The 11,902-nt window shown below is 39.5% G+C and overlaps 1 protein-coding gene across 1 annotated transcript; it reads left to right on the top strand.

The window, feature by feature from the left end:
- The first annotated feature begins 6,191 nt into the window (after positions 1 to 6,191).
- Positions 6,192 to 11,365, top strand: LOC103397063 (activated RNA polymerase II transcriptional coactivator p15-like). Its single transcript, XM_008335311.3, has 5 exons — positions 6,192 to 6,278; positions 7,504 to 7,573; positions 7,889 to 8,008; positions 10,730 to 10,838; positions 11,002 to 11,365. Exons 2-5 carry the CDS (start codon positions 7,505 to 7,507, stop codon positions 11,079 to 11,081), a joined length of 378 nt encoding a protein of 125 aa, XP_008333533.1. The 5' UTR covers positions 6,192 to 6,278; position 7,504; the 3' UTR covers positions 11,082 to 11,365.
- Positions 11,366 to 11,902: the final 537 nt, after the last annotated feature.

Below are 11,902 nucleotides of genomic sequence, written 5' to 3'. Positions count from 1 at the left end.
GAATGCTGAAGTCAGTATCTGATTTTCTCCGGTTTGAAGCAGGACATGGTGTTTTTCAGCCATTGTGCCTAAGTTAGAGTGAATTCATCTCTCCACTTGAGCAGAATTGCTTGCAAGCCAGAAGAAAAGTGGAGAATAAAGATGTTCGTTTTACTGAACCCAAACAGAGCAGTCATGAGGTTCAGTTCTAATTTAATGGTAAACACTTGCAAAAGTGTATGAAAAATGTCCCTCCAATAAGAGAAGTTGTACTAATTTGGATTTGACACAGTACAGACTTATCGGAATAATTAGACAATACAACGTTCAGTAGAAGACTGAGATTATCTCATTAATGAATTTAAAGACAGAACTGTGTCAACAATTGTTGGATCTGTAGATGCTTTAGAGCTAGACGATTTAGATAAACTAAAATGCCTTGCCTGAAAATACAGTGGTATGAAAAAGTTTGGGCACCCCTGATCATTTTCAAGATTTTCCTTTATGTATCATTGGTTGTTCGGAACAGCAGTTTCAATTACTGTATCTAAAAGTATATAATAATGACTGAGGGAGGCTGAATTTTTCACTCAGTTGTTCAAATGATGCTAAACTGTTGTTGATAAACAGATCTTTAAAACATAAAATACCCTTTGGGCGACAATCCTTGCAACATGGTTTCAAATGTTTTTTTTAATTAAGTGAGGGAAGAGGAGAGTCCATTAATATTTCTACACAAAATGTATCTATATTTTCTCTGATTTTATTTTGAATATATTAAGCAGATGTGTTAAACCGGTTCCAGTGGACTCATCACCCGCAGGAAGGTTTAGGGGGGTTGGTACGGTGCAATGTGATTTGGGTGGTGACTGCTGCCCCCGCGACCCGGTAACGGATAAGCGGATGAAAATGGATGGATAGATGGATGTTAAACCGGCTTTGTTTCATTGATAGATATAGATTGATAGATAGATAGACTGATAGTTAAATGTTTGTATGAAATGTTTTGATGGATTTTTCTGCTATTCATCAGAACCTCCCTGGATCAAAGCAAGCACAGGAGGAGGCCAAGAGAAGAAGTGCTCTGGTGATGCAGGCTCTCAAGGATGCAGCTAACATTAGTGAATACATTTCACAAGTAGTCAAAGAAAACCCAAGACAAAAGTAGACAAAAACACTGCTGCTTAGCACAGAACCTCCTCAAAGCCTCTTCAGATGAACAAGAGACTTTTGTCATGTTTATATTTAAAGGTTTTTCCATAGTGTAGCAGAGGCAGAGAGCACAGTCCTGGGTTCAATTCCCAAAGGAACCACATGCTTGATAATGTTAATCCTCCTCTGTAAGTTGCTTTGGATAAAGTGTCTGCTAAATGCATAAATGTTTGCTTTTCATCTAACAATAATTCACGATGGGATATTATGATCTATTAAAATGCTTAAACTCAAAATGTCTGTAAAGACTCTCATTCATCCAGGTCATGTTATCGACTGTTAATGTCTTCCAAGCTCAAAGAAAAGTTCCAGTTGCTTACAACTAAACTCTATGGGTTAAACTCAACATATATTATCTTTCATATATTTATCCCCTTTGTCTACAAAATTCAATATCTGACCACAAAGTAGTTAGCATTATACATTTAGTGATATTTTGATTCAAGTTTGGCTCTTCAACTGAGTGAATGCATTAAATCTGCCTTTTTGAAAATGTTTAATAAAAATGTAAGTTGGTCAAAAAATAGGACTAATTCCAAAAATGTTATCTGAAAAATGTTATCTTTTGGCTGGTGTCACTGTTTTCTAAACAGTTTATTGTCTACCATAGGACATGCATTTTGTTAACTTAAACTTAAGGATTTATTTTAAAGCAGTACAATGTCTGTTTTCTGATGTCAAGTTTTGCTGAGGGAAAGCTTGTTTTGAGATTTTGCTAGACAGCTTTGACCAGCAAAAGGAAATAACATCAATGGTAATAACGTATTCAGAAACCTCTTTAAAAAGCCAATAAGTTCACATCTGCTGCTTTACATTTATTTCCACAATTGATCTTAAAATACCCTACTATGCTAGTCTTTCTTTTTTAGTGAAAAGTGTTTCTGTACATGTTAGGCTTTACTTCTCCATGGACTTTGGAGCCTGAGTTTTCTGAGTTTTGCAAATAAATCTCTTTACAATTTGCATATCTCTTTTTGAATTATGTGCTTACTATAGACTAGTGATGGGATTTATGGCTCTTTGGAGGGAGCTGGATCTTTGGGATCCGTTCATTTGAAAGAGCCATTCAAAAGACTGGCTCATTTGGCTCATTTCTGTATTTATTTACTTTTAAGAAGCCAGCCCGGGGTTAATTAATTTTATCCTGGAAATAATCACAGGGAGGAATGATGGGCTGAGATTTGGATCAGAATAATTTCGAACTCAGATTTCCCACCAATATCTGAGTTTGAATTATTCTGAAATATTGATTATAGCTTCATTTGGCATGTGTGGACAAGATTTTAAAGTCTGATATGGATTCATTGTAAATATTCCACTACCATATCCCTCTGAGTTGACAGTGAGATCACTATTTACCCTATGTATAGTGTTTGTATGTGTATAAATCTATTTTGACTTATGTTATTCATGCAACACCTAAACACTGATAAATGCACAATAAAAAAGCAGGCTACAATGAAGCTACAATAACGAAAACGATAACAATACAAAGAAATGTGCATACAGCCCACTAGTACTACTACAAACTGTACAATGGACTAGTGAACTTCCCTGAGGTGCATATAGTTACTTTGTAAAAAAAAAAAGCTCTGAACCATAACCCCAATAACAAAATAAAGAGTAAACAAAATAAATCAAATCCCCAAAATTATAAAGCAGTTCCATGCTTTATGGCCTCTCCTTCTTGTCCTTCGGCAAATTTGCCTTGAGGAAGACAAGTGCCCTCACTTTTGCAGGCTTGAGGCGACTTTTCCTTCTCTCAGATTCTCTCAGATGGAACTGATGTGGCCACAACGCAAAGCTTCTTAGCTATGAGTTTGTCTGGGATACACAGGCACCCAACTTTTCCACCACTTGAGAGGATCTTCATTTTTTGGAACAAGAGGCTCCTCCATGACAGCATTTGCTGTGGGGTTCCGAGTTGCCACTGTTCCAGCTACCTGCTCATAGAGGTGGGAGATACAACAATAGGGTGGGAGATAAAACTTTTTTTTTTGTGGTATTAGACAGATGTCATCCTAGATTTAGAGAAAAAATTGTGATGATGATTTTTGCCATCCTTACTTCCTCATGGAAATAGCTCCAAACAACTGATTCAGCACTGCCTGCTCCTTCCTCTTGAACCGGTTGCTGGATGGGTTCGCTGCTGCTAATTGTGAGTCTTGCTGCTGCAGTTGATACTCTTTGAAAGGCCTCATCTGCAGTTCTGCCATCCATGAATGCCATCCTTTTGAATCTTCGGTCAAGCGCAGCAGCATCTGCAAGGATGTAGTTGGATTCCATTCTATGGAATCTAGCTGACATGCCAGAAGAAAGCGAGTTCTCTCCTCTGGAAATCAGCAGTGGCTCTCTGCAGTCCCCTGGCCAGCAATATTACTTTGGAGGCAGTCAGGTAGCTAGTGAGAAAAAAGATAAATGTTATTAAAACAATACAATTATAAAGTTGTACCAACAATAATAAATACTATGATGTATTACACAGTATATTATGTATCAAATATTCATAATTTAGTATCAGCTCATTTGCATGCATGCTATAGAAAACTACCACTGACCAGTTGAACTACATACCTTTCTGCACGGAGTTCAACAGTGACCTCTTCAAATGGCTTCAAGAGGGTACATATCTCCTGCAATGTAGTCCATTCTTCTGGAGATAAAGGGTGGACAGGTGCATTGGTGACGGCCAGGGTGGAGACAATGGGGTTCTTGTTGATGAGGAAAATCTGCAACATGTAATATGTTGAGTTCCATCTTGTGATACAGTCCTGTTCTGGTCATAGTTCGTCCATCTTCATTTGGCACTGTGTTTTTATGCTCCCACTGTGCTTCTATGAAAGTATTCCACTGCCTCCTTAACTTTATTGATGATGGGTTGCGGACTTTTGAGGGCATCTCTTACCACAAGATGTATGGTGTGTGCCAGGCACGGGAGGTGGGTCCATCCTGTTATCTGAATGGCCTCTGTGATGTTTGCAACATTGTCTGTTAAGCAGCATACCACTTTCTTGTCAACCACCCACTCTGCTGCAACACTGAGGAGCTTCTTTGCCAAGTTGTCTGCTGTGTGCCTCTCATTAAATTCAAAGCAGTCCAGAAGGTAGGAGGACATGTGAGAAATCTTCAATGAAGTGGCATGTTACAGACATGAATGAGGTTGTAGCCCTTGACATCCAACAGTCAGTTGTTAAGCAAACTGCTGACACTTTGGACACCCTTCTCCTGAGTGATACTGCTTCTCTCTCATACATATCTGACACTTTCTGGGTCAGTACCCTCCGACATGGAGGAATGTAGGAGGGGTTGAGAGCATAGCAGAAGTTTATAAAACCTCTGTCTTCCACAATTTTAAATGGCTGGAAGTCAGTGGCTATCATCTTTGCCAGCTCTTCATCTATTATCCCCTGTCTCAATGGGGTCAAGACAGGAGCTGTGAAGTAATGACTGAGAAACGTTTGTTTACATTTTGTGGTAGCAGCAGGGATTGTTTTACCAGGTGCCTGGCCAGGCAAAGATGTGGGCCCAGTGGTAACAGAGGCTGCTGCTGTAGCTGTGGCTTGAGTGATTGTGGCACTGGTATGCCGTCTGCCTGATGTGGAGGCAGAAGTATTGGCACTCTCCACTTCATCATCAGAGTCATGCTCTCTCCTCACATCTGAGATTTTAACAGGCTGTTGTTGTTTAGTACACTCAACAGCAGCCGACTCGTGCACAACTCATGCATCATTTGCATATGAAATAAGCGCTCCTCCCCGGAGGGACGGAATCTCTGAAGAGACGGAATCTCTGTATACACCCCGTGTCCTCCGGGTCAAAATGACCTGTCTTCACTAAAGCCCCAATATAAGCAGCTGAATTGAATTTTAAACACCAAATCTTATTTTGCTTGAAGAAGAAACTTCTCATTCACCACAAATTGTGTGAATACTTGAGTTTTCCCTCTTCACCTGGCAGAAATACTGCATTTATTCAAGACAATACTCGTTGCTATGACACTGTCAATTTTATTATTGTTTACTGTATAGGTGGTAAGCAATATTTGTATAGTATTTCTATAGCTTAGGAAAGAATAGAAATGTTCAAAAAGGAGTTTTGAATGCAGCCCTAAGTCGGCATGCAGGTCAGTCTCATCTATCCTTTTACAGCTGTCTCCATATTTGCGAAAACCCTCCAGATTTGTCATCTCCAGGATTATTTTTTCCATTCCTGGTGTGATGAACAGGTAGAGTGTTGAGACAATGTCATGGGCATGATGAGCATATCTTGTGGGTCCCGGCATACCGACATTTTGTTCTGCCACCCTGCCGTGTTTGCCATATGCTGCCAAGGACTGTGTTATTTTGATGTTTTTTGAAAGGAAAGTCTCTCTTTCAGCTTCAGGGATTTCCTCTTCTTCTGAAGATGATTTATCGTGCTCTGGGTTGTATTCCTCCCTTGTTGTTGGACATCTGAAAAAATCAGCTCTCAAGCCTGTTCAATGTTATAACGCACACTCATGGCTTTGGCACAGAGAGAATTCGGAGTACTGTCATCTGCAGCACCTATATAGCTTCTGGGATTCCACACAAAAAAAGGGGCAATATTGTTACATTTGGGTCAGATCGGGTCACAGGCAGTTGTTTACGTCTGCTATTGACTGATCTGAGACAGAACTAAAACACACACATTCTGTGGTGTATAACTAACTCTGTGACTATGATTTCAACTCAATTTGACTGTCAATGTTTATACCTTTTTGTACAGCTTAAATGGAAATATGAATAAAATAATTCACTTTTTCTAATGTTGGGGTCAATCTAGGAAAAGTCATCAAATTACAAGTTGAAAAACTATTGTTTAGGGGATTTTTATTTGGTTTTTAACACAGTGGTCATTTTGACCGGAGGACAACAGGGGGGTTAAATGATTAATTATATTTTTTATATATTTCTCTTTGTCCTTGGATCAAACGAAAGTAAAACAAGTGAATAAAGAAAAAATATTCCGACTAACGAAAAAGTGACTAAAAAAACAACGCCTGAACGTCTTCGGAAAGTGTAATTTCCGGTTCCGGTAAAGAAAGGCGCGGCGCTGCATCTTGTCATGTAAGCGTCCATAGCTTAAACATAATATTAGAACGCTCGTATATTTGTGTTTTTGTCTTGATGTTAAGAAATATTTGTGTTTAATTGTTGGGCCAATAATGCACAGTGTCAGTGATGACCAGAATGAGAACCAGGTCGCCAGCGACGCAGCTTCTTTGTGCTAACGTTAGCCGCCGCAGCTAAAGTGTGCAGTTAGCGCGGTTTAACGTCGCTGCTGAACTTCCGTGGTTTCGTTTCCTCGTGGTCATCCTTATGCTCTTGTGTAGCATAAAGTATTTACAATGACGCTAGACTCAAGTCTGTCACTATAGCGGAATAAATTGTCTGCTTTAGTAGAGAGAAGCGCTATATCATTCAACCAAAAAAAAAAGACGGTAAATTGTTTTCACTGTATACTGTATAGACTCGATTGACAAGAAATATTAAGCGAGAGTCAAATAAACACTCCTGGTATAACAATTTGTTTTGCTAATTTTCTGTTATATTGTAAACATGACTGTAATCATTAGGTCTAGTTCCTGCTAACTAGTAGGAATCTGCTTCATTCTTACACGAAGCAGCACTTCCACACACTGGGAAAAACTAACAACAGGTAACATTTACAGCATTATGAAAAAATACTTAAAATAAAATTATACAGCAGTAATCCCCAGTTTTATTATAAAAAGGTAATACATACAGTATATAGTAGTGTGTTTATTTGAAGCAACATTCCCCCCTGCCTGACCTTACTTTTGCTGTCCCTTGAACTAAAGCTTGGGGTGTTCGTGGCTACTAATATTGTTCAGTGAAAATAGAATAATGGAGTGACAGTTGTTAGCTCAAAAGATGCCAATAAGGCACAGTTCCCACCATCCCTGTGGAATAATCTATCGGTCGAGTCTGGTTGTTTTGTACTATAGAATGTGTTGTACAATGTGTGTAATTTTATGATTCTTTAAAGTGATGTAGAGGTTAAGATACTAGATAGAGCATATGGAACATTTTCCAAGTTTGTTGGAGGTACACAGTGCTGAGCACTAAGGTATAAAGTAGAGTTTGTTTGAGTTTTTCTGGAGTGCATTATTGAGGTGATAATCCATCAATATTAATTTGGCCAGTCCTTTAAAAGTTTATTAAGGATTTTGTCACAATAAATAGTTGAGGTCTTCTGGCTGCATGTGTTACTGTTGAACATGCACCTGAGAGTGCTGTTTATTCAATGGTTTGACTTCTATCTCAACAGAATGCCAAAATCAAAGGAAGTGCTCTCTTCCACATCTGGAAGTGACTCTGACAGTAAAGCGGAGAAGAAGGTTTGTTTTTAAGTACTTTGATTATCTAACAAAAAACAAACAAACAAACACTGAATTTTATCCCTTGCTGTGGCAGGTAATTCCGGAAACCTGAGTCAAACACCATTAATAGAATTTAAGCCTTAATTTTATTGAAAGGGACAACACAAGCATCTCACATTCCACATTTTATGGCAAGAGGATAACCACCGTCTGTCAGAACATGTCCTGGTTTCACTCTGAACACTTGAATTAAGAGCTGTTAAAATATTCACTAATCTCAAGTCCCTTAACAAACACACATCTAAATAATATACTTTGGTCTGTTTGTATCAGGCGAAAAGAAAGAAGCCCAGTGTTCAAGAGAAACCATCAAAGAAAGCAAAAGGTGGGGAGAGCTCTAAGCCAGGTGGCTCATCCGGGGGCAGTGGTAACGGTGATGACAACATGTTCCAGGTGGGTATCTCCAAATAGATGGAGTACATCTGTATTGTAGGCAATGGAAAAAAACAATTAGAATCAAATGTGAAATATTCAAAATCAGATGGGAAGAGCATTATTTGGAGGAAAGTGGGCAACATTTAGCGGCGATGTTGGGATGGATAAACTAACAAAAGGCAGTTGCACCCACGGTGGCAAATCGTAACGGTTCCTACTATACTAGAAATCCTACATGACAGTACTACCGTGGATTACTATACACTGGTGCCAGTTTGCCGCCTCTACTCTCCTCCCGGCTTCTCACTGCATGCTACTCTCTTGTAAACAAATCCACATGGCAACTACTGCAACCGAACCAGACAGCTGCTGAATGATTGGTTGTTTGCCTGTTACTGGTGACGTCGGGGATATGATAGGCTGTTTCCGTACGCTGGGTCCACCCGTCTGTTAGCTGATTGGCTGTCTCGCCGAGACACGCGCACGGCTTTCGGTCACAAACACGAGACAACACACACCATGGCAGAAGCACCGGGCCCGAGCAGCAAGTCTGCCGCGGCAAAACTACAAATGTCACATTTAGAACTATTTTGGTCTTTAAGTATATCAGCCAACTTCAAAGGAAGCCACAACATTGAACAGAGCAGTGGCTGAATTCATATGTTTGGACCAAATTCCACTATACACAGTGGAAAAGTCTGGCTTTAAGGAATTGGTGAAGAAATTAAATAGTAAATATGAGCTTCCTGGGAGAAATGTCTTCGTGTATAAAGAAATACCCAGGCTTTACACAGAAACTAGAGAGGCAGTTATGGAGCAGCTGTCAGGACTCAACAAGTACTTCTCCTGTACTACTGATCTGTGGACCAGCAGGGCCATGGATGCCTACATGACCATCACTGTGCAGATGATAACATCTAGGAGATGGATGCATGGTGCTTGGGGTGCTCTGAGATAAACAGTGACCACAATGCTGAAAACCTACTGGAAGCCCTGGATGAAACGATGGAAGACTGGAATATGGACAGAAACAAGATGTCAGCTGTCACTACTGACAATGCATCAAAAAACATAAAAGCCTTTTCACCTGGATACCATGTTTTGGACATAATTTCGATTTGGCCATTGACAAAGCGCTGGCTATCGACAGGGTTTCATCCGCCTTATCCAGACTACGGAAAACTCTCTGCTTTTTCCAGGTCACCAAAGATTTCCAGGCTACTGCTAGAAAAACAGGCAGACTTGGGTCTACCTCAGAAAAAGCTGCTTCATGATACACCAACACACTGGAGCTCTGGTTATGACATGGTAGAGAGGTTCTTGGAGCAGAAGCAGGCTGTTAGTGCTGCCCTGGCCAGCGAGAGAAAGAAATGGCATCTCATGCCATCTCATGACAGTGACATCACCACACTTGAAACAGTGAAGGAGGTGCTTGGACCACTGCGAAGGTTCACAGATGTCTCAGTGGAGAGAAACTCCCCACAATCTCTGCAGTGGTTATGTGGGACATATCCTCTTGCCTTGCTGCATCTAATGATGATGCCCCCCCTGTGCCATGAAATGAAGGAGACAGTTCTAGAGGATCTCAAAAAAGATACAAGGATTTACAGATTATTTTTAACTGTGCCACATATCTTGATCCTCGTTTCAAAGACACCTTTGTGGCGATGACACCTGAGGTGGAAGAACATCTCATGAAGGACATTGAGGAGCAGGACACTCTGCAACACACTGAGATACCTCAAAGTTTGACTAGACACACAAACATGCAGAGAAAAGGCCAGTGGATCTGTTTGTTTTTGTTGTTTGTTTTTTTTTCAATTTTGACTTTTTAATAAATGTTATTCATAAAAAGATTTCTTACTTCTTACGTCTTTCTTTAATTCTTACTTCACCAGTATTATGTTTATGATGCACCAAACAACATTATAAGTAATTAATATTACTATTTAAGTATTTATAACTTGTACAAATACATTGCAGTTCATAAAAATAATAATAAAAAAAGGCTGCAGTATCGCAATAATACCTGGAACTGTGATACTTCGTCTGGTATAGTATTATGGTTACTCATTTTGGTATTGAGACAACTCTAGCACAAACCACAGGAAGCAGTAGGATGTGTGGGTGATGGCAAACAGCAGACACCAACAACCTAATATGAGCCGATGGAGTTGATCTGCAATTTTTCTGACGGTTCAATTCCAATCAGCAGCCAGTGTTCAAAGTCTGAGACGTCTAAACACGTTAAATGAATTTAAGAAAAAGAGCTGAAGAGAAATGGGATGTTGAAGACTACAGATGACACTTTGTGATGTGGGTAGGACAGCAGTTACAGCAGTTAATGTTTTGTATCTTTTTTTTTTCTGTTTTTTTAAAATAAGTGCCAAGTAAATTACTTTGAATGAGCTGTTTGAACCAAGATGAGAAATTGGTAAAAGAGTAAGGTAGGAGTTGCACATGTTTAAATGAAGGCATCAGCCTTAGTGATACCTGATAAAGGTAACCTAAGAGGATTTACTACCTGCAGCTGTAAAATGACAAAATGTCTCTAGACAGCTTGTCTCAGATAAAACAGTTACACCAAAGGATAAAGAAGCCCTTAAACATTTTTAAACAAGAAACAGGCTCAGCCTTCACTGCTATACTTCTATGTTTAATCTCTAACGGTGATTAAAAGACAGGAAACTTCTAACAGAGCAGCTGACAGCGGTTTGACAACCGGTTTGCTTCTTTCAGATTGGAAAGATGAGGTATGTCAGTGTGCGGGAGTTCAAAGGCAAAGTCCTGATTGACATCAGAGAGTACTGGATGAATGCAAATGGGGAGATGAAGCCGGGCAAGAAAGGTAATTAGTACACATGCTGCAAATTATATGTGTATAATGACTTATAAGAGTATAAGTGTCACACACAGCTCACATCTGTGTGATTATCACAACATGATGTTTGATCTTTTAGTGGTTTGCAGTTGTGCATTGAAACTAAAGTTTATTTCTGTCTACTTTGCAGGTATCTCCCTCAATCCTGAACAATGGAACCAGCTCAAGCACCAGATGTCAGACATTGATGATGCCATGAAGAGAATATAAATGCTCCTTTCCTGTGTTGCCTGTAGCCTACACTACTTTTTGTAAAACAAAAAGGAAATAAAAAATCGTGGGCTTGTTTTCTAATGAACTTGTTTCATTTGTAGTTGTATAGAGCCAGTGGCTGTCTTGTGTGTGTAATTCTGTTTTTTATGTGTGACTTTCTTCTGAGCTGGTGTTAGTGAAAGTACCGGTGACTGAGCAGAAGGAGGATGATGGCTGGGGTAGGGGCTGCATCAATACACTGATGTTTTTGTATTAAATGGTAATAAAAATTAGTAACTAAATTTAATGTTCCAACAATGTGTATGTTTGTGAGATTCATCTTCCTAAGCATTATAACTGTTTCTTAAACTGATTATGTACATTAATATTTACATTTATATACAAGTGTACATGTTCATTTAATTAACAGTGTAAAAGTCATTATAAATCGCCTCAGGTCTTCTGTGAGCATTTTTTAAAATATTGCTCCAAAGGAAATAGTCTGTTCCATGGTTCAAGCTACACCTTAAAGCTGTAAAATGTAAAAATCATTCAACGCAGCCCTGTACGGCAGCAGCTGCTTTGGCTCCCGGCAACACAGCCAAACCATCGCTAGATTCGCCATCAAGAACAGTGTTTTCGGTAGTATTAACTAAGCGAAACTGCTTCTTCTTTTTCTTTCGGCTTTGTCCCTTTTTCAGGGGTTGCCACACCGAATCAGTGTTTTCCATCTCTCCCTGTTCTCTGCATCTTCTACTCTGACTCCAACTATCTGCATATCCTCCCTCACTGCATCCATATATCTCCTCTTTTTCTCCTACCTGGTAGCGCCATCTCTA

The sequence above is a fragment of the Cynoglossus semilaevis genome, chromosome W, assembly GCF_000523025.1.
Source record: "Cynoglossus semilaevis isolate Cse_v1.0 chromosome W, Cse_v1.0, whole genome shotgun sequence".
NCBI classification, from domain to species: Eukaryota; Metazoa; Chordata; class Actinopteri; order Pleuronectiformes; family Cynoglossidae; genus Cynoglossus; species Cynoglossus semilaevis.
The sequence above is the reverse complement of the archived record's forward strand: the minus strand, read 5'-3'. Positions and strand labels throughout refer to the sequence as shown.